We start from the raw sequence: 26,962 nt of genomic DNA on the forward strand, positions 1-26,962 counted from the left end.
GATTTAGCAAACTATTAAAGCGTCTTATTTTGAGTGACAGTTCTGAGTATCCTCTTCTGTCATAGATATAGCAGTCATATCAAGCTGCCTTTTTTCAAAGGCCATCTATTCTACATCATTATTGTTCTGATAACATCTTTCAGGGTTTCAGACTGACATTTTTCAGCCATTCTAGATATTAGATCTGGAATTTTGTGAATACAAAGCATGTATTATTTCCCTGAGCTAAAATCTCTTCCATAAGCCTTTTGTACAGTAGTTTTAAAAATCTTATGTCCAACCCAGAGGGTCATCATACATATAAAGTTCCACTGCATCAACCTGAGCCTCCCTCTAAAAATTTCTTGTAATTATTTGTCCATGCAGAGTATAAATCACAGAATCTCTGTGAAGTACTCCATGGCATCCTGCTTCTTCACTGAAATGGGGATGATCAAGTACAGTGAATTATCAGTGAAACTAGGGATAATTCATACCATCGGAACATTATATTAACTTCCTTCATAGCAATTTGTATTGCATATTTTATTTTTTCAATATTTATTCATCTTGCACCTGTAACTTGTTATACTCTGTCATAGAACTGGAACCAAACACCATTATTTGTTCATGAAACATAATATATATTAGTAGAGCTACTCTGTATGTTCAAGATTCAGAATGACCAGACTATGCTACAGCTGAGAAAGTGTCACATGTATCTACATACTTTAAGGGGATAAATAAGCTGTTGACCACATACCTGCTTAACATTTACTACTCACAGGACTCTTTAAAATGTTTTTCTTGGATCTCCTTGGTAAAATGCAAACTAGAACAATAAAAACTGCTTAAATGTGAGTGAGATATTTATTGTTCTATTAGTACATTTGTCAGAGTTTGATTAAGGACACTTGGTGATACTGAAGCATTCTAGACATAAAATTTGTCTTAATAAAAGAAAGGTGAATATAGTTGTGCTTGAAAATATTCAAAGTCTGATAGCTTAATTAACAGTGCCCTTAGCTTTTGAATTAACCCAATTAGGTTAAAAAATAATGTTCATTTGCTTGGTTGAATCCAATTGCCTAGCAAAGCTACATTGATGCTGGAGAGGAGCCAGCAGAATTCTCTGACTGCTTTTCTCTGGGGCTGTCTCCAGAGACTACTACTGGTACTAGGTTGGTTGAAAGATTTTTCTCAAATGATATAATGTTATAGAAGATGGTGTGTGTGTGTGTGTGTGTGTGTGTGATATTGTAGGAGAAAGAGAACTTCAAGGGAGGGCCAGTTGGAAAGAAAAAAGGGGGCATCCCTTTTTCAGAGAAGCATTTGTGATATCTACCTTTTTCAATGTACTCCTCTATAAAGGAGCCATTTGCTAGGTATTTTTTTAAAAAATGTAAAGCCTACTTCTCCAATTTAATTATTAAAGATCTTAGTATCCAAATATTTTCACATCTGATCTTTTTTGTTAGGGGGACGTCCTCACCTGTGCAATATAATGCTTCAATGGGGCTGTGGTAATAGTGGTTGGATATATTTCTGTTGTGCTTAATATTTATGTTTGGTATCTGTCTCTTGAATTCATATGAGGAAATGTATCTACCTCCTACAACTTTTTTGTATTTAATGTATTCATTCTTTAAAAAGATGAATTCCTTAAGGGGGTGATTGCCATTTCTGTTTTAAGCCTGTTGTTGCATTTAGAGATAATACTAGAAAATGCTAGTTATGTCAGGTCTACTGAAAAATGACTAATTTTAATCCTATAAATATTTAAAAATCTTCATACTGCTACATAAGGATTTGGAGGCATAAGTCCCATTCATAATAATTGGTATATAGAGATTTAATAATTTTTAAGAAGATGTTTAATATTAAGATTAGCAAAGTAGCAAATATGTTTAATATATTAAAATATATTAATACAAATATATGTCACTTTTGAAAGTCCAGCCATATAGTTAAAATAAATCAAATACAGGCATTGCTGTTTTTTCTATTTGAAATGCTACTCACCTGCTTTAGAATATATTTTCTTTATCTCTTGCAGAACACAAGTTCTTTTACAGTAGCTATGAGAGATAACATGAGTTTATCCATGTGAATAGTGCAAATCTCAGTATAATTGGAGACTGAAATTTTGTTTCTAATTAATTCTGAACTACTCTGTCATACCCAGTAACTCTAGAAACATTTATACTATTCTACAATGTACGTTTTATCACTGTTTTTACTTTTTAAGGCTATTAGTAATTGTTTTCCCAATTTGTAAAAAACATATTTTGACTCTAGTAATGCTTGTCACATTCACCTAAAATGGGTAATTTTATTTGTTTGTTTATTTATTTTGTGCCTTTGAGTCAGTTTTTGTTTCCTGGTGATTGCCTGGATAAATCAACAAATTTTCTTGGAAAGGTTTTCAGAAGAGGTTTGCCTCTTCTTAAGCCAGCAATTGGCTCAAGCTCAACCAGTTGGCTCTGTGCTTAAGACAGGGACTAGAACTCATGAACTTTTGGTTTCTAACCTGATGTCTTAACTGAAAATCTTTAAACACCTCAGTTATTTCATAGTAAAGTATATTGGTTCTGTGTTTATATTGTTTGCATTTTTTACAGTTAAAAACAGTAGCATTTGTGCACATGTACTCCTTTTCCTTTAGGTTTTATTTCAGTTTAGTAGTACAAATTGCATTCAAGAGTAGTAACAAATAGTTAGCTAGTATTCTCCAAGTAGCATAAAGTGCTAAAATAGCAAACTAATACTTCACTAATAGCATACTATTATAAGAAAAAAATGCAAAATGAGGTTTATCTGCATTTTTTTACTTTGCATTTTCTTCTTAATTCCTTGATAGGCAATCACTTTATAATTGGTGGAGTGTATACATTGAAGTAATAAATATTAACTCTCCATTTTTAAAATAGAAGCTGTTTGGGAATTCTGGAGTCCAATTCTCTCTCTCTCTCTCTCTCTCTCTCTCTCACACACACACACACACACACACACACACACACACACACTTATCTTTTTATAGTTTATAATTATATTGAATATTTTTTTTTAAATCCCATGATCCAAAAGGGTCTTTTGCAGACATGAAGCATTTGGGGCTATGTCTGACCTAGCCAAATGCCTTCTTTTGAATTCTTCTAATGCTGAAATTAATCCAAATTCCCCCTTTGTCACCAGGCAGTAATTTGTAGGACAGGGCAGGGCAGGAAAGAATCAAAGTTTAAATCATCCTCTTCTGCCACTAGTCAAGGATGCTTCAGAATTATTCATATACTGTTCTTTGCTGAAAATATCTGAAGCATGAAATTTTAGTTAAATTATTGCTGCTATTTTAAATTCAGTGGTGGTAATAATGGTGCAGGATTATTGTTTCTCCTTCAAAACAATTTTCACTGTTACGTAGTATTTAAGTTATCCGAATATCAGCATTTTTATTCTATTACATTATGAGCATTTAAAAGGATTGTAGGACTTGGAAAGAGGGTACTCCAAATATTTTACTAAAGAATCAGCACCAAGATCCTTAAAATACAAATTCAAAGTGTCTTTCTTCAAGAAAGAATTCCTTGTGTATACTGACATTATTCTACTATTCAGTACGGGTTATTAACTGCTGACAAAAAATTCACATCTCATAAATAATTCTTAAGAGCCATTGCTGTATAAATTGAATGTGTTATGAATTGCGATGGTTCTTTTTGTACTGTGCTGTGCCTAGAGCAGAAAGAACAGAGTATGTCATTTCCATTAATTTCTAATGAGGTGCCAATTAAAAGAAAGTAAGAAACTCAGAAGGAAAGTCATAGGGCCACCCTGACTCTTCTATCCTGCAGCTGTCAGAGAAGCAGGCCCCCAAATCTTTCCTAAAAATTCCATTAAATTACAAACTCATCTAGTGCTCACACAGACAAATTCAGTTTCCCTTTGATTTTCAAAAGACCAATTTGTAAGACGAGTTCTGCATTTTCTCACACAGCAAACTGGAAGAAGCAAGGGGAATTGTTAATTACCTCTGCACATTTCAGGCTGAGGAAGAAAATGTGGAAGCAACTTTTCATTTTATATGTCTTTAACTGGCTAAACTTTAAATCAAGAATCCTGGAGTAATTAGGCTTCCAGTTTGCATTCTCGGCGCTGGTGGACGTGCGTGTAGAGCTCTTCTCCCCCCCGCCCAGTTTTTCTCCATTGTGAGACCCTGAAAAGGGTCAAAAGTCACCCTGGTGGGATGACGACCTTGAGGAGGCCCTCCGATTGATCACGGAGGGGCAGCAGCCCCTCCGTTTGATCCGGAGCAGCTCCTCTGGACCGATGAAGAAAAGATTGGCCATCAACATGGCCGATCACTAAGCCGTACCAGCCAAAAGCACTAACAAGCACGACGAAACCAACGCGGAGGAACTGGGTGAGACCCTACCTTTCCCTTTTCTCCAACTTCCTTCTTGTGGGAGCTTTTTGAAAATTTCTTCCCACTTCCTTTGGAACAGCAGCGTCTGCCTAATTGGGGATTTAGGATATTTAAGGTCCCCCCAAAAAATTATGCCTACAGGGACCTACTACACTATTCATTTGTTAAGCTGGAAGATTTTATATGCTATAAGGACATCTTGTAGTGAAGCCTGGTATAGCAAGGAAATTTAGTTTTACTGTGAGACTTGGCTACAGTCTAGCTGTCCTTGACATTATCTAAAAGATAAGAATTTGAAACAGCTGGCGAAGAAAACAACTCTCAGTAATAGTGGAGGTGGACATTTACTGACTTTTATTAAAACTAGCCTCCACTAAATATCTATCTCTAAACACCTTAGAAATGGAGGAATACTATCCACAACTTAACTATAAACTCATACTTGAAACAATCCTTGCATTTACTGAGCTCACGAAATCCAGACTCAAAGACAAAGGTGCCAGCGTCAATTTACAAAATGAAGTCCTGATTTCAACCAATGAATCTACAATCCAAAAAGCAACAGAAGAGGAAGAAATTAATACTAAGACAGAGGATTCTAAAGAACAACAGGTGCAATCTAATGAGAACTTCGATAGCCAAACCTTGATCTCAACTACAGAACCTGCAATTCAAAAAACAACACAAACTGAAGAAAACAACACCAAGATGGAGGGTTCTAATGACTTACAACTACAACGTATTGAAAACCTAGACAACTATACAACAACTACAACACTGGACATGACCTCTCACCCAAGCCAGATGAAACAGGAAGAAGAAGAAGACCAGACTGAAGAAGACCAGACTGAACTGATTTGAACTATTAGAGCAACAATTTAATGACTACAAATGGGCCAGTTCCTTTGAAAAATTGACAACTGGATGGTCTCCTTTGATTCAAATAATATGTGTAGGAATGAAGGGAGATAGAGTTGAGGATTTAAAGGCACTGCTATGGAAGCCTGGTTGGCGCAAAAAGAAAGCCGGAGTTAGACTTTAAAAAATGGTTTTGTTTTTTCTTTCTTTTATTTACAATGGAAGAGCCTAAAATTTTACTTAATGGGTCAAGGGGAGACTTTAAAAGATATTATTTGGTTTAATATTTAGGATTTAGATTTATAAGGGAAATTAAAATTATCTATTAGAATATAGTTCTAAATTATAATATGGAAGTTGGACTGAGATAATGAAGGATATTTTATTAGTGATGAGGTACTAGGATGATAAATAGAATATACAGGGAGTGCAGAATTATTAGGCAAATGAGTATTTTGACCACATCATCCTCTTTATGCATGTTGTCTTACTCCAAGCTGTATAGGCTCGAAAGCCTACTACCAATTAAGCATATTAGGTGATGTGCATCTCTGTAATGAGAAGGGGTGTGGTCTAATGACATCAACACCCTGTATCAGGTGTGCATAATTATTAGGCAACTTCCTTTCCTTTGGCAAAATGGGTCAAAAGAAGGACTTGACAGGCTCAGAAAAGTCAAAAATAGTGAGATATCTTGCAGAGGGATGCAGCACTCTTAAAATTGCAAAGCTTCTGAAGCGTGATCATCGAACAATCAAGCGTTTCATTCAAATAGTCAACAGGGTCGCAAGAAGCGTGTGGAGAAACCAAGGCGCAAAATAACTGCCCATGAACTGAGAAAAGTCAAGCGTGCAGCTGCCAAGATGCCACTTGCCACCAGTTTGGCCATATTTCAGAGCTGCAACATCACTGGAGTGCCCAAAAGCACAAGGTGTGCAATACTCAGAGACATGGCCAAGGTAAGAAAGGCTGAAAGACGACCACCACTGAACAAGACACACAAGCTGAAACGTCAAGACTGGGCCAAGAAATATCTCAAGACTGATTTTTCTAAGGTTTTATGGACTGATGAAATGAGAGTGAGTCTTGATGGGCCAGATGGATGGGCCCGTGGCTGGATTGGTAAAGGGCAGAGAGCTCCAGTCCGACTCAGACGCCAGCAAGGTGGAGGTGGAGTACTGGTTTGGGCTGGTATCATCAAAGATGAGCTTGTGGGGCCTTTTCGGGTTGAGGATGGAGTCAAGCTCAACTCCCAGTCCTACTGCCAGTTTCTGGAAGACACCTTCTTCAAGCAGTGGTACAGGAAGAAGTCTGCATCCTTCAAGAAAAACATGATTTTCATGCAGGACAATGCTCCATCACACGCGTCCAAGTACTCCACAGCGTGGCTGGCAAGAAAGGGTATAAAAGAAGGAAATCTAATGACATGGCCTCCTTGTTCACCTGATCTGAACCCCATTGAGAACCTGTGGTCCATCATCAAATGTGAGATTTACAAGGAGGGAAAACAGTACACCTCTCTGAACAGTGTCTGGGAGGCTGTGGTTGCTGCTGCACGCAATGTTGATGGTGAACAGATCAAAACACTGACAGAATCCATGGATGGCAGGCTTTTGAGTGTCCTTGCAAAGAAAGGTGGCTATATTGGTCACTGATTTGTTTTTGTTATGTTTTTGAATGTCAGAAATGTATATTTGTAAATGTTGAGATGTTATATTGGTTTCACTGGTAAAAATAAATAATTGAAATGGGTATATACCGTATATACTTGAGTATAAGCCGAATTTTTCAGCCCACTTTTTGGGCTGAAAAATTCCACTTCGGCTTATACTCCAGTCAACAAAAAAACTTACCGAGGACTTGTGCGCGGCCGAGGCTTTGGAGCTTCCGGGATCGCGCGCACCTCTCCCAAGCCACCGCCGCCGGAGACCTGCCGAAGTTTGGGGAGGTTTGGGGAGGTGCGCGCGCACCTCCCCAAACCTCCCCAAACGAAGCCGGGTCTCCGTTCCTCTGCGCCCTGCCTGCCTGCTTCTTTCCACAGCGGAAAGAAGCAGGCAGGCAGGGGGCGGAGGAACGGAGACCCGGCGACGTTTGGGGAGGTTTGGGCGCCTCCCCAAATATCCCCAAACGTCGCCGGGTCTCCGTTCCTCTGCGCCCTGCCTGCCTGCTTCTTTCCACAGCGGAAAGAAGCAGGCAGGCAGGGCTCGGAGGAACGGAGACCCGGCGATGTTTGGGGAGGTTTGGGCGCCTCCCCAAATATCCCCAAACGTCGCCGGGTCTCCGTTCCTCTGCGCCTTGCCTGCCTGCTTCTTTCCACAGTGGAAAGAAGCAGGCAGGCAGGGGGCGGAGGAACGGAGACCCGGCGACGTTTGGGGAGGTTTGGGCGCCTCCCCAAATATCCCCAAACGTCGCCGGGTCTCCGTTCCTCTGCGCCCTGCCTGCCTGCTTCTTTCCACAGCGGAAAGAAGCAGGCAGGCAGGGCTCGGAGGAACGGAGACCCGGCGACGTTTGAGGAGGTTTGGGCGCCTCCCCAAATATCCCCAAACGTCGCCGGGTCTCCGTTCCTCTGCGCCCTGCCTGCCTGCTTCTTTCCACAGCGGAAAGAAGCAGGCAGGCAGGGGGCGGAGGAACGGAGACCCGGCGACGTTTGGGGAGGTTTGGGCGCCTCCCCAAATATCCCCAAACGTCGCCGGGTCTCCGTTCCTCTGCGCCCTGCCTGCCTGCTTCTTTCCACAGCGGAAAGAAGCAGGCAGGCAGGGGGCGGAGGAACGGAGACCCGGCGACGTTTGGGGAGGTTTGGGCGCCTCCCCAAATATCCCCAAACGTCGCCGGGTCTCCGTTCCTCTGCGCCCTGCCTGCCTGCTTCTTTCCACAGCGGAAAGAAGCAGGCAGGCAGGGGGCGGAGGAACGGAGACCCGGCGACGTTTGGGGAGGTTTGGGCGCCTCCCCAAATATCCCCAAACGTCGCCGGGTCTCCGTTCCTCCGCCCCCTGCCTGCCTGCTTCTTTCCGCTGCCTGGCTGCCCTACGATGTAACCCGCTTCATGATAGAGTGCGACGCCTGCAAGGACTGGTTTCATGGCAGGTAACACAAAGCGGTCATTCTTGCCTTTCCCTCCCCCCCTCGCCCGCCCGCTCGCTTTTTTTTTCCTCTCAAGCATCACTGGACTGGGCCAGGGAAATCAGAGAGAAGCTGGGCGTGTAGCGTCACGGTGACGGCTGGAAGCCTCGCCCAGCTAGAGACAGAGAGGAAGGAGGGAGGGAGGGAGGGAGGGCGCGCGCAGGCAGAGAGGGTTTGGTCAGGGTGGCGGCGGCGGCGGACACGGGGAGCTGAGGCGCTGTCCAGTAGGTAGATGCCGTTATGGGAAGGAGGCGGGAGAAGGGACGTGTGGGGGAAGTACGGGGGCCATGTAAACGGAGTACGTGCGGCGCCGCGTGGGTCTGATAGAACTGGGCCGGCAACGGGTGCTTGTGAAGCGGCTGAGGGCTGGCTAGGAAGGGGGCGGCGGCGGCGGTGCTGGCGTTTTGCGGGTGGGACAAGGCTCTTGAGAGAGAACATGGTGGAGGCAGAACCGACCCCGCCGCTCCCTGCAGGGGAGAGAAGCCGGGCAAGCGCTGCTCCAGTCCTCGCTCTTCTTCCCTCTCCCGATTTTGCCTTCCTCTCCAAGATAAGTTCGAGCGGTAGGGGAAAGTTAGAGCCCCTTTCTGAGGCCGCCCCTTACTTGGGATTGTTGGGCGAGAAGGCGACGTGGGCATGGAGGAGGAAGTAAGTCGCGCTTTACTCGTCACTGCGGGGCGGGGAGAAAAAAAGTTCTTGCCGGCCGGACTTGGATGGCGGCAGCGGCATCAGCTGGGAGCCGCAGCCCCGCCTAGTCCGGCTGAGCTGAACCAGCTCAACACAAAGCGATCAGGCCTTTCCTCCCCCCCCCTTTCCCTCCCCCCTCCCGCTCTAGTGAGATCCCCTTCCTATTGCTCGGGGCCTTTCGTCTCTTTGGCTCGCCAGGGCTGGAGCGGCGAGAGCGAGCGGCAGAGGAGAGATGGTGGGCTTTCCTTTCCTTTCCTTTCCTTTCCTTTCCTTTCCTTTCCTTTCCTTTCCTTTCCTTTCCTTCCCTTCCCTTCCCTTCCCTTCCCTTCCCTTCCCTTTCCTTTCCGTTAGAGAGCTACCTTCGTGATTACAATGTGGAGTGGCCGACTGAGGCTGAAAGCACATTAGGTAGCACTTGAGACATGCAGGCAAATCCTGCTAAAGGGCTTTCCCCCCCCCCCACTGGATCTGTGCTCCGCAAGCCTCTGCCGGCGGCAGGGCGCGGATCCAGCCGGCGGCAGAGGCTTTTGGAGCACGGATCCAGTCTCCGCCGGCATGCAGGCAAATCCTGGTAAAGGGCTTTTCCCCCCCACTGGATCCGCGCTCCGCAAGCCTCTGCCGGCGGCAGGGCGCGGATCCAGCCGGCGGCAGAGGCTTTTGGAGCACGGATCCAGCCTCCGCCGGCATGCAGGCAAATCCTGGTAAAGGGCTTTTCCCCCCCCACTGGATCTGTGCTCCGCAAGCCTCTGCCGGCGGCAGGGCGCGGATCCAGCCGGCGGCAGAGGCTTGTGGAGCACGGATCCAGCCTCCGCCGGCATGCAGGCAAATCCTGGTAAAGGGCTTTTCCCCCCCACTGGATCCGCGCTCCACAAGCCTCTGCCGGCGGCAGGGTGCGGATCCAGCCGGCGGCAGAGGCTTTTGGAGCACGGATCCAGCCTCCGCCGGCATGCAGGCAAATCCTGGTAAAGGGCTTTTCCCCCCCCCCACTGGATCTGTGCTCCGCAAGCCTCTGCCGGCGGCAGGGCGCGGATCCAGCCGGCGGCAGAGGCTTTTGGAGCACGGATCCAGTCTCCGCCGGCATGCAGGCAAATCCTGGTAAAGGGCTTTTCCCCCCCACTGGATCCGCGCTCCGCAAGCCTCTGCCGGCGGCAGGGCGCGGATCCAACCGGCGGCAGAGGCTTTTGGAGCACGGATCCAGCCTCCGCCGGCATGCAGGCAAATCCTGGTAAAGGGCTTTTCCCCCCCCACTGGATCTGTGCTCCGCAAGCCTCTGCCGGCGGCAGGGCGCGGATCCAGCCGGCGGCAGAGGCTTGTGGAGCACGGATCCAGCCTCCGCCGGCATGCAGGCAAATCCTGGTAAAGGGCTTTTCCCCCCCACTGGATCCGCGCTCCGCAAGCCTCTGCCGGCGGCAGGGTGCGGATCCAGCCGGCGGCAGAGGCTTGTGGAGCACGGATCCAGCCTCCGCCGGCGGCAGAGGCTTGCGGAGCGCAGATCCAGCCGCCGGTGACAGAGGCTCGATCCGCCGTTCTGCAAGCCTCCGCCGCCGGTTAATACCCTGTATTCAGCTCTGGGAAGTGGGGGGAAGGGGGAGAGAGGGGGAGTTTGGGAGGAGGGGGAGCTCCACGGTGCAAAAATAAAGCCCTGCCCCTCTTCGTGTTGCTTGCCCGACTGGCTGTCACGGGACCGCACGGATCGCCTCGCTCCCACCGGCAGCTGATTCCTTCGAGTTTGGTCTCGAGCGATTTTGCATTTTCTCCAGTGCTGAAAGCCACTCGGCGGATCCCAGCCTCGGCTTATACTTGAGTCAAGAACTTTTTCCAGTTTTGGGGGGTAAAATTAGGGGTCTCGGCTTATACTCGAGTCGGCTTATACTCAAGTATATACGGTATTTGTTTTTTGTTAAGTTGCCTAATAATTATGCACAGTAATAGTCACCTGCACACACAGATATCCCCCTAAAATAGCTATAACTAAAAACAAACTAAAAACTACTTCCAAAAATATTCAGCTTTGATATTAATGAGTTTTTTGGGTTCATTGAGAACATGGTTGTTGTTCAATAATAAAATTAATCCTCAAAAATACAACTTGCCTAATAATTCTGCACTCCCTGTATTTGTGAAATGAAATAATGTATTTAATTATGCAATATGTGTATCTTAGATGTGACAATTATTATGTAATGAAACGGGAAATTTGGGCTACCTGAAATTTAAATACTATGGATCTTACAGGCTAAATTGGAGCACTGTAATTGAGAATGGGTAAAATCTTAAAAACAGGACATGATAACTATAACTAAAAATATATGGATAAAAAGCTTAACTAATTGTGTTATAACTAGTAATGTATTAACTTGATTGTGATATTGTAACTATGGGAAATAGAGAGAGAATTTTTAGATGATTTAAACTGAGATAGGCACAAATGATTTTGTTACTGGACTATTGTTTACCCAATCACCATGTTGCTTTCTAAACATTTTGATATTTTGATGCAAAATTGAAAAATTAATAAAACTTGTTTTTTTAAAAAATAAAGAATCCTGGAGTATGCAAAAGAATAGAATAGAATAGAATAGAATAGAATAGAATAGAATAGAATAGAATAGAATAGAATAGAATAGAATAGAATAGAATAGAATAGAATAGAATAGAATAGAATAGAATAGAAACCCTGGAGGTCTTCTAGTCTACCCCCTTGCTCAAGCAGGAGAACCTATATGATCTCAGACAAGTGACTGTCCAGTCTCTTCTTAAGAACCTCCAGTGATGGAGTCCCCACAGACTGTCCAGTCTCTTCTTAAGAACCTCCAGTGATGGAGTCCCCACAATTTCTGAAGGCAAGCTGTTCCACTGGTTAATGGTCCTCACTGTTGGGAACTTTCTCCTTAATTCCTGGTTGCTTCTCTCTTTGATCAGTTTCCAACCACTGTTTCTTGTCCTGCCCTCTGGTGCTTTGGAGAATAATTTGACCCCCTTTTCTTTGTGGCAACCTCTATTTTTTCTTTTCTTTAGACTAACCAGACCCAAGTCCTGTAGCCGTTCTTCATATGCATTAGTCTCCAGGCCTTGGATCATTTTAGTTGCTCTTCTCTGAACTTTTCGCAAGGTCTCAAACCAAGGTGACCAAAATTGGTTGCAGTATTCCAAGTGTGGTCTCACTAGGGTTTTATAAAGTGGTACAAATACTTCACGTGGTCTTTATTCTATGCCTCTGTTTATACAACCCAGGATTGTATTAGCTTTTTTGGATGCTGCTGTACATTGCTGACTCATAGTCAAGTGGTCATCCACTAGGACTCCAAAGTCCCTCTCACAGTTACTGAGTCAGGTCTCACCTTTTCTATACTTATATCTTTGATTTTCCCTGCCTAAATGTAAAATTTTGTTTTTCTCTACATTAAAATTCATTTTGTGGGATAGGGCCCATTGTTCCAGTTTGTCAAGATCTTTTTGTATCCTGAGCTTGTCTTCTGGGGTGTTGGCAATTCCTGCCAGTTTAGTGTCATCTGCAAATTTGAGGAGTTCTCCTTCTATTCCCTCATCTAAGTCATTGATGAAGATATTGAAGAGTACTGGACCTAAGCCGCAGCTTTGTGGTACCCCACTGCTTACTTCTCTCCATCTGGATGTAGTGCCATTGAGGACTACTCATTGAGTATGGTTTGTCAGCCAGCTACAAATCCAGTTTAATATCACATTGGATATAATGGTTGCCCAAAAGATAATTTAGTATAATATTAGTTTCACTGGGTGGTAAAAAAAAATACAGTAATAGCATATTATTTGCAAAATCTGTTTGATGTTTTCTTACACTTTACTAGTAAGAAGACAGAGCCTTCTCCAGAAATAATATACTTGTTAAAAATTCATTGTGAATTTTCCTAATTAACAATGATTTATTCCTGAATAATAGCCTATGAATATTTGCTGAGAAAAATAAGATTCCATTTAAATTAAATGAGTGAGATGCAGACGTGCTACTGAAAATTATTTAGGTGTCTTTGAAGATTAGGTGTAATTTTAAAGGGGTTGTAAGGTTATAATTAATAATATTCCTAATTGCTTATGATACCTCCATTCCCCCCAAAAAACAATATATACTAACTTCTGAAACTGGAATGTTTCCCACAAATCTAAATTTATTCTATGATTTAAGATCATAAACAGTGCTTTCAACCCAACACTATATATGTTTCACAGCCTATAACCACAGGAAATACAGTGGTGCTGTGGCCAAAACTGGGATAAAATAACTAAAGCAAGAATAAGAATGAAGAATATGAATTGAGGAAAAAATAACTGGTTGTTTTCAAGAGAGTGCCTGCCATGCAGGGTCATTCAAGAGAGCCTGGATGACATTTTATGTTATTATAGGAATATTGAATATGAATTTTTGTATCTTCTGAAAGACTACATTTGGAGTATATTATTACAAGGATCCCTCTGTTCTTATTAATCTAATGATTAACAGACATGTTGATTCCTAAGACAAAGAATCTTCTATCCTTCCTAAATAAACATTAGGAGACATCCAGCTAAGTAAATTGAGAAAGCTTTTGCCTTATAATCGGCAGCTCTGCCAAAGATCTCTCTATTAATAAGATCTTGATATTGAACTGTGTGCATACAGCTCTGCAAATCCACATCAGACATCCAAGAAAGCCTAAGGCACAGTTACCGTTCTACCTCCTATCAGATGGGAACCACTCAAGTCTGTGACATGATCTAAATTTTATTTTAATGTACCCTTTTTTGATAGTATTTAAAGAAAAACTAAAATGACTATTAAATTATTTTATGATGTAAATTTCTTAAAATTCTAAAATTATATAAATATTGTATATGAATGCTATTTGAGTTGTAGCTGTTTTCTAACTTTATGTTATACCAACTCCAATAAAATTCTGTATGAGAACTTATTTTTATGCATTAAACTGTTCCTATGCTTTGGTAGTTTCTATATCTGCAGACAACTGTTGCTAAAGTGGCCTAATTTCTATATAAGTAGACTGAAGAATGCACATTTATTTGTTATGTTTGTTCTTGTTGTTGTTATTTGCGAAGTCATGTCTGACCCATCGCGACCCCATGGACATGTTCCCCCAGACCTTTCTGTCCTCTACCATCTTCTGGAGTCCATTTAAGCTCAAGCCTACTCCTTCAGTGACTCATCCAGCCACCTCATTCTCTGTCGTCCCCTTCTTCTCTTGCCCTCAATTTTTCCCAGCATTAGACTCTTCTCTAGTGAGTCCTTCCTTCTCATTAGGTGGCCAAAGTATTTGAGTTTCAACTTCAGGATCTGGCCTTCTAAAGAGCAGTCAGGGTTGATCTCCTCTAAGACTGACCGGTTTGATCACCTTGCAGTCCAAGGGACTTGCAGGAGGCTTCTTCAGCACCATAGTTCAAAGGCCTCAATTCTTTGGCGCTCAGCCTTTCTTATGGTCCAACTTTCATAGCCATACATTGCAATTGGGAAGACCATAGCCTTGACTATAAGCACTTTTGTTGGCAGGGTGATGTCTCTGTTTTTCAGTGTGCTGTCTAGATTTGCCATAGCTTTCCTCCCCAGGAGCAAGCCTCTTTTAATTTCTTGGCTACATTTTGCGCATGGCATGTCAAAAATTAGGAAAATGCCTAAGTCGACCTGCTGTCATGTGTCACCCATGGTGTCAGCCAGCAGCTCACCTGAAGTAGAGACATGTGTCTAAATTTCAGCGCTAGCGCCACCACTGCCAGTCAAAAAGGTTGCCTTGCACCATTCTCCAAGGTGCACAAGCGTGTTCTCTTTCTGTTGACAGACCTCTGAGATCTACCTGAGATGTTCCAGGTTGGGTGAGTCCTCCATTCTTGAAGTGGCTTCAGAGCATGCTTTCTGTGGCCCACAGCCTCCAAAAACCACACAAAAGCACATCATGTTCTTGCATGATTTTTATGCATCTTTTAGTGATTTCAGAGACTGCACAAGAACATACTTCATGCCCCCCAAAATCTCATGGGAAGAAGGCATGCTTTGTTGGATGTTGGTAAACACTGGAGTGTTACCCAAAGCATTGTGTGTCTCCTTTGACGTGTGTCATAGGTTCACTGGACTAAGGCCATTTGGCAAAATAATGTACATATCAGAACCTACCTTAGTTCTGGTACCCAGGTTCCAGAAATTCTAGCAATTTCTCAGGCTTTTGGGGGGCAGTGTGCAACAGGCTCATAATTTTTGCTATTACTCTTAATGTTGGTTCTTTCTTATGTTCATCTATATTGTTGATTGAATTGTATTGATGCCATTTTCTCTCTCTCTCTCTCTCTCTCTTGTATATGTTTTAATTCTCTATTAGAAGAAAGATAATCTTTAGATGATTTAGTATTTCTTCTGGAGGAGGGAGAGGAATAAGCTAATAGAAGATGTTAAGATGTAATTGGTGGAGTTACAGTATGAATTAGAGTGTTTATTTGCCAGTGTATTGATCTATCCTATCCAGGCATTGGCAGCAAATATAAGTAGCTATTTTGTAAAGACTACTTTGATTGGAATAAACAGAGCTTTAAGGGCAGGAACATGTAAAAACCACTCATAAGGTTAAAATGTAGGGAACTATAAAAATGCCTCTGAAATGTCTACAATATACAAAATAGCATTGCCTGGAAATTTGCTGCTATTTATTTTTGTTTTATCTGTCTGGCATTTTTACTATACTAAAGCAATAGAAGATAGAGTTATATTGCGAGGATGTCTGGTAATGCTTGTTTGTTTTAATTAATTTTTTGGTTACACTTTAGTTTTTAATTAAATTCCAATTTTGAGATTGGATATGTTTGTGAAGATAAATACTCCATAGAGTGACTTATAAAATAATAAATTTTAATTCAGGTAAATACTTTGTATCCATAGATGTTAGAGGCAGAAATCCAAAACTTAGACTAAACACTTAATGACAATTTTGATATTATAGCTTCTGATAAAATTCACACCTGAGTAAAAGAGAAGATCTTCCATAGAAATCTTTAATAATTGAACACATATTTTTGGCTACTTGAGAGAAATTGTTGAGGGACACTGAAAAAAAAATTGAATAATTCTTGCTGAGATATAGTCACTTCTCAGTCTAGCATGGGAAACATTGCTCTAATTCTAAACAAGCTTTATTTATCTGCGATTACACTGGCATAGTCAAATATATTAATTATGACTATGGTATGTGTCTTCGTGTCAGTTTTGATGGTTAATGACTACTTAGATTTTCTACACTTTCTATATGATGATCTAGTCCAGGTCTTCTCACAGTACACTCATTGCCACTGTAACTAAGTCCATACTTCTTGGCTCTTTCCTTCCATATTTCCCAACAATACTGATTTCTCAAAAAAATTATAATCTTCATATCCAAAGTATGATAATTTGAATTTGGCCATTTCTTTCTCAAATAAGAGTTCTGGATTGATTTCTTAGGTGATCCATTGGTTTGTTTTCATAGCTATGCATGGTATTTTCAGGAGTCTTCTCCAAAACCAAAGTTCTAAAATGTCAATACTCTTTCTGTACTGCTTTTTCAAATTCCCAACTTTTACTTACATGGGTAGCATGGGAAAAACATTGCCAGCACCAATCCTGATTTTACTGGTATCTGAATATATTTTTTTTACTTCATGTCTACTCTGCCAAGTGCTAATCTGTATCGTATTTTTTGGTTGCTGGTTCCATTACAGTTGACAGACAAAATAGCCAGAAGCTATTCATAACTTCACAGTATCTTCATTGTCAATTCAAAGGCTAGTTGCTATACCTGTTATCATTAGTTGGGTCTTCGTTGTATATTCTAACTCCTGTTTTTTCACTGTGCCCTTTGATTTTCATTACTAGAATTTACAGATCATTTACATTTTCTGCTGTTGAAAGTGGTATCATCAATATAACACAAGTTATTGATACTATTTCCTACATTTTCAAAACCAAACCTGTCTCCTTCCAGTATAGCATTCCTCATTATATGTTCAACATACAGGAAATATCTTTTGAAGCTATTACTTACAACCAAAAGGCATTTCAGACCTAAAGCAAAACCAAGTGGATTCAAGGAAACATTATGAATGTATATTTTATAGTAAATAAAAAGCTAAAACTAATGTTTTTAGTTTTTGGTTTTTTTTAAAAAAAAAGGGGGACAAAATTACCAAACTGTTTGAATACCTGTTATGATACCTCTGAAGCAAAGTATATCCATATGATTAATAAATATGAATATCAAAGAATGGAAATCATCAAAACCTACTTTAATCTAAAATAGTTTTTAATGTGAAAAATGATAATTTCAGTGCTTCCCCAGCATTTGATTTCAAGAATAAGATCATATAGTTTAATAAAAACTTAAGTGAAATCATTTACTACAAGGTGTATTTTTAAAAAATGAATCAAAACATGTTATTCCTATGAATGATTTACATCTGAGAACCTCCTCTGGATTTCAAGTCTGCAATAAGTATTGCCTAAAATGAAACTTTACAATATTTTTCATGAAGGAAACATGTTGCTTTTAGTTCCCAAATAGTATTTTCCATAGGGTATTTCCCTGTTGCATGCATCCTGGAAATAACACCTTTGTAGAAAGTTTCACATTAGAACCAGCAATAAGTCTTAATTAAAATACTTCAAATTAAGATTTATTTTCATTTCTTTGGGTTTTCTTAAATGTCTTATACTAGAGACTTTGAGAAGGGAAAAGGCACTAATTTGTTTTCTAAACAAACTTGATATGTTGACAACAGAACAAAGTAGAATCAGAGGACAAGTGAAGAGATTAAAACTGAATATTGTTTTTAATAACCTAGAGTTCTTTTCAAACAGGAGAAAGCATTAATTACCATTGGTGCAAAAGGGAATTGGCTAAAGGAGATAAATTATCAGCAAATATAAACTATTTGGGAGCTTTGTTGAACTTGACTAATAAGATGATTTTGGTTTTGGAGTAGTCTAACAGAAAGTATACATGGATCAAGATTGGCATCAGTTGCTGTGCTTTTGGGATATAGTAGTGGAAAATTTTTGTGAACTACATTCCAGTTATAATTAGCTGCGCTCCTTGAGGATTACCACCTTAATTTTACAAAAAATAAAACTATACATAAAGAGAAAAAATTGCCAAATGTACACTCAGCATTCAGCAAAGATTTATGATCAGATAAGTAACATGAGAAGGATTAATAGAGCAAATGGAACAATATGAAAAGGAGGTTCGTGTTTGTTGCACTGTTTATAACAAGGTCTTTGGGTAGATTATGCCAGGCTGTGGAATATATTAAGACTAATATGAGTACCAGGACACTTGATTTATTTTTGAAGAATTTTTATAAAGAAGCTGCTGTTAAAAATTGAATTTGAAGAAACAAGAATGTTTTAGAATATAGTTTTGAGTAAGACATATATGCATATTGGGTTTATAGTATTTAAATGTTATATTGCATACATTAGTGGAATGCAAGGTTGGAAGAGATCAGAGTTGGAATCAAAATTGGTGGTTGAATGCTAACAATTTGACATATGCAAATGGCACTTTATTAGCCAAAAATAAGACAACATTGGAAATAAGAAAACGAGGAGCAAGGAGTAAAAAATATCTGTGTTATTCTTAAATCTTAAGATGTTGAAGGTAATGTCAAGTTGTATGCTTAGTGAATATTTAATTACTAGAGAAGTAATAAAGGTTACAGGTAGTTTTCTTTTGTTCAGCTCAAGGGAGGACAGTGTGCCTTAGAAGTAAAGATTAATCCTAGGTAAGAAAGCAATGACTCTCCAAGATACGATTAAGAAAAACAAGTGCATTTAACAGCAATAAAGAGCAGAATGGTTAAGACAATAGTCTTTCCAGTTATATTATATGGCTATGAAAAGTTAACATTTGGATAAGAGAAAGAGATGCTTTTAAATTCCATATTTGGAACAGTTTCTAAGAGTATCATGGATATCAAGAAAAATCAACAAAGTAAAGGCTTAAGCAAATAGCAAAAAGAAATTTGGACCCTTTGGGGCATATAAGGCAAGCAGGTGATGGACTAGGGGAAAAAAAACCTATGCTTGACAAGGTTGAGGAAAATAGAATAAGTGAATAAGCTGGGTAGATGAAATTACAGAGGTAAGTTGAATTTTTCCAAGGAAATTAATAAAATGAACATTTGCTGTATTTTCCGGCGTATAAGACGACTCGGCGTATAAGACGACCCCCCAACTTTTGAGGTGATTTTAAAGACTTTTCGTCTTATACGCCGGAAAATCGCAGGGCAGGCTGCCGGGAGCCGGCAGGGCAGTCCTGTGCACACGCACACTCCCCGGCTGCTCCTTAGCAGCTGGGGAGTGCACGCATGTGCAGGACTGCCCTGCCGGCTCCCGCCAGACGCCCTTCCCTCTTGAGGCAGCATCGCTCCGTGGCTCCTAAGGAGTCCTTGGGGATGCTGCCTCAAGAGGGAAAAGTGTCGGACGGGAGCCGGCAGGGAAGTCCTGCAAGGGTTTGCGAGACAACCAGCAGCTGCCGACCCGAATTATTTCCTGATGAACACAGAACAAACCCCCGAAGCGGCAACAATGGGCGTTTCTCTTGAAACGACCATAATACAACGGCCAATACCAAGTATGCGCGGGGGGAGGAGAGGAGAGGAGAGATAAAAAACGGAAGCCGAGCGTTTGTCTAGAGCTTAAAGCTTCTTAGGAAAAGAGGGGAGAGCCTCTCGCCGAGGACACAACGGCAGCGCCCTCTCACCTTCCAGCATACAGGCATGACTCTTCGCCTGCCTGGAACTAGACGTGGATAGCGAAAACGTGCAAGTCTTCTAAGGGGAGAGAAAAGAAGGCGGTTGCGGTGGAAGCAGAGAAGGACGCACCAACTGTAAACAGAGGCGTTTCCTTGACAAAAAGCCCCACGGCCTACTTGGCTCCGGCCTTCGGGCGCCTGCACGAGAAGTCACCAATCAGAGCCTGCATGCGCGTTTGCCTTCGACGCCCCTCTGACTCTTCCCTTTCCAACTGCCGGCGGGCTTACGTGAGCAGGAGCGCTTTCTTTGCTAGCGGGGGAAGAGTAGTCGCGCGTCCGAGGGGAGAGGGAGGGAGGGGTTAATGTTGCTCTCTTCCCTCTTGGAGAGATCTCTATAATCGTTATTGAATTCCTCCTTTGGGTGCTTGTAACTGCTGTAGGAATGTTAGAATTCTACTCACATTCAACCCCCCCTGCCCCCACAATGGACTTCTTTGATCCATCTGGGGAGATGGTTCTGGGGAGATGGGCACAGCTCTTTCTCCCCACTCTTTCCTAAATTTTAGAGGCACACCACCCCCCCCCCATGAAGGGAAAGGGAAAAAGCGCCTCTCCGCCACGGCTCCGGGTCCGCGGGCGTGCAGAGGGCGCCGCTCCCTAGCCCCCGCCCCAGGCCAGGCTCCGGGAGAACCTTCAGCACAGGCACGCCCCTCTCGCCTTTGTCCGCCAGCCCGCCTCGCTCCCCGGCCTCTCCCAGCGCCTCTGCCAAGCCACTCGCGCGGGAAGCGCCACTCGGCTTCATGCGGCCCACCCAGCGGTCCCTGGAGAGGCGCACACCACCATCCCCATGAAGGGAAAGGGAAAAAGCGCCTCTCCGCCGTGGCTCCGGGTCCGCGGGCGTGCAGAGGGCGCCGCTCCCTAGCCCCTGCCCCAGGCCAGGCTCCGGGAGAACCTTCAGCACAGGCACGCCCCTCTCGCCTTTGTCCGCCAGCCCGCCTCGCTCCCCGGCCTCTCCCAGCGCCTCTGCCGAGCCACTCGCGCAGGAAGCGCCGCTCGGCTTCACGCGGCCCACCCAGCAGTCCCTGGAGAGGCACACACCACCACCCCCATGAAGGGAAAGGGAAAAAGCGCCTCTTCGCCGCGGCTCCGGGTCCGCAGGCGTGCAGAGGGCGCCGCTCCCTAGCCCGCGAGTTACTTGCAAAGCTTCGCGTGAGGAGAGCCGCCCGACGCTCCCGCCCAGCCATGTCCCGGAGCAGCGCCGGCTTTGCAAGAAAGTACGCTCGACTGATTTGTTTTTTTTTTCCGGCGTATAAGACGACCCCCCAACTTTTGAGAAGATTTTCAGGGGTTCAAAAGTCGTCTTATACGCCGGAAAATACGGTGTCTTTGCGATCAAGTAGAATTCATAGCACCTAACTCTCTAACCATACATGGAGACTGTAGCTTACTTCCTTGACTACTTCAATTGGTTTGTCTAAGTATGGTTCTCATGGTGTACACTATTTTTTTGTCACATATTGTATAGGTTTCTGGGATACACACACACACATACACACACACTCTTAAACCTTTCCAGGTCACAAATCTGTGTTGCATTTTCTAACATTAAAATACAAATGAATGAATTTAGGTGGAAATAGAAGTGTCCACTTGCTGATGGAACAGCATATAGATTTCCCCTATATTGTAAACCCCCAATCCTTTCCTTAATTAGTCCAAAGAAGAAGATCTTGCTAGAGCAGTTTTTAGGAAATAAGGGGAGCTCTATACACGAGCAAAAAATTCTACATACAGTAGAACATCAGATTGGTGCATTTTATAAAAATTAGGATCTTCCTCTGAAATATTCTTCGGGTATGTGCTTGTTACCTTGTTGAATAAGCTTGAATGACCTCTAGAATAAAATAACAATTTGTCAGTATTTCTAGTCATAAGATTATAGTACTAATAACAGAGCAATAGTTGCAAAATTAAATATAGCTACCGGTAGTAGTATGCACTGATTATTATTTTTCTTAGCCTTGACAACCAGAATGTCAGAAATGTGCTGCTTACATAAGAGCATGTTAACTTTAACATAAGATTTAATAACAAGGCACTATTTAAAAACAAAGAAAACAATTTCACATTCTTTGCTTACCTTTTACATTGGACTACTATGTTATGCAGACCAGAGAAAATGTTGTTAGACACTCTCAGCTCTGATATAATTATTTTGCCAGAGACTTAACTGTACGGGGACACTACCTGTACTTGCTGTGTTGTGCCAAAAGCATTCTAAAATAAAATGCTAACTACTCGTTAAAAGATTTGTATTTTACATTTCTGCCTTAAGCAAAGAATCAGTAAACAGTTACGATTTTGTTTGTGCTGGAAACCAATAATTAGATATCACTTTTTAGAAAATTACCATCTGTAACCTCTTATAGTAAAGAAACGTTCTAACAAATTATTTTCCCCGCGTTAACAGTTCATTTAATAAGGAACTTCTACAATGGTTGAGAGCTAAATAAAATTGTATGCTTTAAATCTGAATTCTTTTTTAATTCTTTTGCTCAAAATAATTTATGTTGTACTCCCCAAAGTCAGAATTAAGCAACAGCAAAATCAAATCAAATAATCAACTATAGGCAGTCCTCAACTTACAACCTTTTATTTAGTGACCCTTTGAAGTTATAACATCACTGAAAAAGTGGTTTATGACCATTTTCACACTTAGAACTGTTGCAGCATCCCTATTACATGACCAAAATTCAGATGTTTGGCAACCAAGTCATATTTATGATGTTGCAGTGTCCCAGGGTCATGAGGTCATTTTTTGCAAGCAAAGTCAATGGGGAAGTTAGTAACAGCTGCAGTGATTCATTCAACAACTGTAGCAAGAAAGGTTGTAAAGTGGGGCAAAACTCACTTAACAACTGTCTCATTTAGCAACAGAATTTTTGGCCTCAGTTGTCATAAGTCAAGGTGTACCTATATCTTCAGTGGTGAGAAAGATCTGGATTTGGAAGTTTCAGTATACAAATTGATATAGCCTGACTTTCAAATATTGTTAATATTAGTGTTTTATTTTTAAAAAAGGAACAAAACAGCAAATTATCCATGAAGCAAAATTCTGTGAAACGTTGATATTTATTACAGAATTTGTTGTTATTCAACATTGCTGTCATTTGCCTTGATATATCTGCGTTAGACAAGGTTGGTTGGTTGGTTTGTTTTTTTAAAAATCTAGATTTGATTTCTCTCTAGATGGGAAGTTTCAAATTATTCATACTCTGGACCGTCTACAACATTTTAGGGTTTTAATCCCTTGTGCTTTCTGAATTTTATAGACCTTTATTATATACCAGATGCCTTAACTTTTCATTTTGTTTTATTTGTTGTACAAGTTTATATAGCTTACATATTTTCTGCAAAACATAGGTGCTAGACATATATGTTAATGATCAGTTCTGAATGCAAAAATAAAGGAATAAGGGAAAAGAAAATATTTTTTAAAAGTATGTGCATTTGTTCCAAAAGGGTTTGTATTATTTTAAATATTTTTATAAGTATAATTTTTTAAAAAAAACAGTGCAATTTAAAATAAACACAGAAGTCCTGCATCTTCTTGGACCAAGAAATCATCACAGCTAGAAAAGTCTGCACAAATATTTCAAGAATTATACTGATGTGCAAATATATTTATATTCCAAAAAACCTAAGTTGACACATCCTGTCTGGCACTATTTAGTTCAGTAGTACATAAATTTGCACTGCCTTTATCTCTGAAAGATATTTTTAGGTAAATCATTCACCTTTCTCAATTAGAATTTCAAATTACCAGTGAAGTGCAAAAATTCATGGAAGAGGTGAAGGTGAAAAAGCTGGAGCAGAATTCTGTACAGGAATAATAGTGTCATTGTTGAAGTTAGTTTTGAAGTGTCTCCAAATGAATTATCTGTAAAGAAACACATGGTTTTTTTAAAAAAAAAATAAATCTAATACGTGACTTGAGCGGCTGATTATAGATGCTTAGTTGTTTCATACAAATATAACAGCTAACAGCTGACAATGTTTGCATAAAGCTACATCAGGTGTTCTGATTTGAGAAAATGTACTTTGGCTCTATTGCTGTAAATCCCCTTTCAGATGCTGCTGATTTATTTATTACATATTTTATAGGCATCAGTTTCAAAATTAACTCCTTGAGTTGTGATTTTCAAAATTAAAACTTTCTCTCCTTTATCTCTGGGAAAATTCCTTTAGAGAATTTCACTTCAGGCATGAGTTTCTATACTGAGATTATATTTTAAATGGAAGGAACAATATCAAAAATAATGACTTCATTGAAAGATTTAATGGGTAATTTAATAAAAAGATTTAATGGGTAGCTCTCTCTAGCTGTGATAACCTGAAGATTTCAGTTGGTTAATTTATTCTTTGTAGCATTCGGTCATTTAGTGACTAGATGGCAAAAGCATGCACTAAGCCTTATACAAATTTCTGAACTAATTAATCTCTCCTTAGAAGCTGTTAGTACATTCCTAACATTATTGTCTATTCATTCTTCTCCTTTTTTGAAAATATCTTCTGTCCTTACAGGTTATGTGTTCTGTATGTTGCATCGCCTGCCTGAACAGCACGATTGCACATTTGACCACATGGGACGTGGGCGTGAAGAAGCCATTATGAAAATGGTGAAACTGGACCGGAAAGTTGGGCGATCATGCCAGCGCATTGGCGAGGGCTGCTCCTGAGTGGCAAGACTCTTCAACCAAATGCTGTTCTCTTAGTTCACTAATGTTAGCCTTATTTAGGACAAAGTCAGCCAGACACTTGTACTGGGCAAGTTTCAGACTACAGCCAATCAATTTCCTTTCTTTAGCCAACCATCCTGGTACTGTAGTTTAGGAGTTAAATGGTGATCAAAACTGATTACTGGCTGGTTGTTAAGGTGCCTACTAGCCACTATTAAAAAAAAATGAAGACATATTTTTGAGCATGGCTAGTGGATTGTAACAAAAATATAAAGTCTTCTATTATTGCAGGAGTCAAGTTCTTACAAAACAAACAAAAAGCCTTATGTTGGGAAGAGTCCAGCAGCTGAGTAGAAACTGATGTAAAAGACTGCTTATGTGCATACCACTCTGGAAGAAACTACCCTTATTAGCCTGGCTTTCCTGTCCTTACTATTAGCTAACCTTGAAGAGGTGAAACTCTGCTTAAAACAAGCTGGTTGGATGTTAAACCTAGAAGACCTAAATCATTTTGCTATTTCCACGTATGTCTTCTAAGATCATGCAGTGCCACCAACATCAGGAAATCTCTTAGGGGTAGGAACAGCTTTCTAGGAAGCCAAAAAGAGGGGACAGATTCTTATGGCAACTTTTATATTAGATGAAAATATCAGATTACAGGGAAATTATTTCTTCACTAAGATGGAGGAGGAAATATCTTACTTTAAAGTTAGTGCTATTTTGGAACAAGCAGTAATCGGCGTGCATTTTCTACACAGCATCAACATTTCTTAAGTGGCGTGATCCAATTCCATATGCCAACCATAGTTGCTGTTTCCCATCAGCCAAAATCTGATTGGCTCTTGTTTGCCTTTTGCTAAGTGCAGGTATCTGATAATTGAACAAATAAGGCTAATTCACAGCACAGTAGCCATGCCTGGATTCTACAGACTGACTTTCTGTAGCTAGACATACATTGAGGGGTAAAGGACATTTTGTAGCAAATGGAATTCAGTTAACAGTATTGGGGGAACAACCAGGAAAATCACCCTTTATTGAACTGAGTTTGTACACCTCACTTCCATTGTATTAAGGAGATAATCAAATGGGCTGTCCCAGCCTTGTGACTATGCAGCTTGGTACTCAGTGAAGGTCTCTGCTCATCATCAGTTGCAAAGCAAGTGACTGTAAAATGCCTTGTGTAGAATGGGGACTCCAGATCTGGTCTTTTAGAGCTACTGTTCTATACTGGGTATGTCAATTTCATTGAACAGAACTGCACATTTTTTTGTTTTTTCTTTGTTTTTAACGTGCAGTCATTTCCTCTAGCTACAGGCAAATGTGTCTGTAAGAAATATATATATATATATATATATATATATATATATATATATATATATATATATATATATATATATATATATATATATATATATATATATACACACACACACAAAATGGCCTAATGTGGAATGTTTACCCCTCAAACTGGTTAGTGCTCAGCTAGCAATTTGGAATTAGGTCTAGTAGGGAATAGGGAAGGGTTGCTGGAAGAAGGGGATCTGTTTTGTTTCTCATTTTCACAAATAGAATACACTTAAGTCACCAAAAAGAGTGAATTCCCTCATATCACTCTTTTAAAAAGGTAGGGTAGAGCAGCTTAAATAAGTCACTGACTGCTCTGTATGTTTTTAAGATCAGTGACTAGTTTACAGGATGATTGCTATTTAATCTGGTAGCCAATATGGCCAGTGAAGGAGACTCAGCTTTTGCCTATATTGCAAATTGGTGATGAAGTCAATCTACCATTCTAAAGTTCAATATGGAAAAGCCATTCTGGGTTGTATTCTAGGCTTTGAAATCAGCAATGGAATTTCCAGCTGCATTTTCTGTTTCCTAAGGAAGTATTCTCCTTTCATCGCTATGTGGGAGAAACCAGACAATTTTCTTTGCGTTTGCCATGAAGAGTTTCAAACAAACATGGACTTCAGCTGCTGCCACGCTATGCACTTTCTTCCCTTCTAAAATCCTAGCATAGCATTTGATGGACATTCTGATTGATATACAAGACTTTCAGATTAATAACAAAGATGCTGTTTTTCTCTTGTTAATCTTTCTTTAGCCCTGATACACATGCACAGTTGATTTCAAGGTATCTCTTGAGCAAACACTACTCAAGTTCATATGGATTATGGACAATGTTCACTTTAAAAATTGTGGGGGGTTGTTCCTTTGCAGTATCTGTTCTGTGAGGTTTGTTAAACGTAAAGAAAGCTCAAGTTCTTGTAATCTTAAAGAAATCTTATTTAACCCTTTTTTGTGTTCTAGATTTACTTACACATGTAGCTTAGAGCTCAGTTTTAGTTTAACATTGTGAAATATTAAAAATGATTGTAATTCTTTTTCCTCCTGCTTAAAAGAAACAAAACCATTAAACAGAT

General features: G+C 41.0%; 1 protein-coding gene across 5 annotated transcripts in view; it reads left to right on the top strand.

The window, feature by feature from the left end:
• Positions 1-25,905, top strand: part of ZFAND3 (zinc finger AN1-type containing 3) — a 117,726-nt gene extending 91,821 nt beyond the window's left edge. For all 5 annotated transcript variants that reach the window (XM_083349349.1, XM_083349350.1, XM_083349351.1 and 2 more), the window contains one exon: positions 24,388-25,905. In XM_083349349.1, the coding sequence (XP_083205475.1) occupies positions 24,388-24,542 (155 nt within the window). In that variant the 3' untranslated portion in view covers positions 24,543-25,905. The remainder of the gene's footprint in view (positions 1-24,387) is intronic.
• Positions 25,906-26,962: the final 1,057 nt, after the last annotated feature.

Source organism: Vipera ursinii (assembly GCF_947247035.1).
Source record: "Vipera ursinii genome assembly, chromosome: 1".
Taxonomy (NCBI): Eukaryota; Metazoa; Chordata; class Lepidosauria; order Squamata; family Viperidae; genus Vipera; species Vipera ursinii.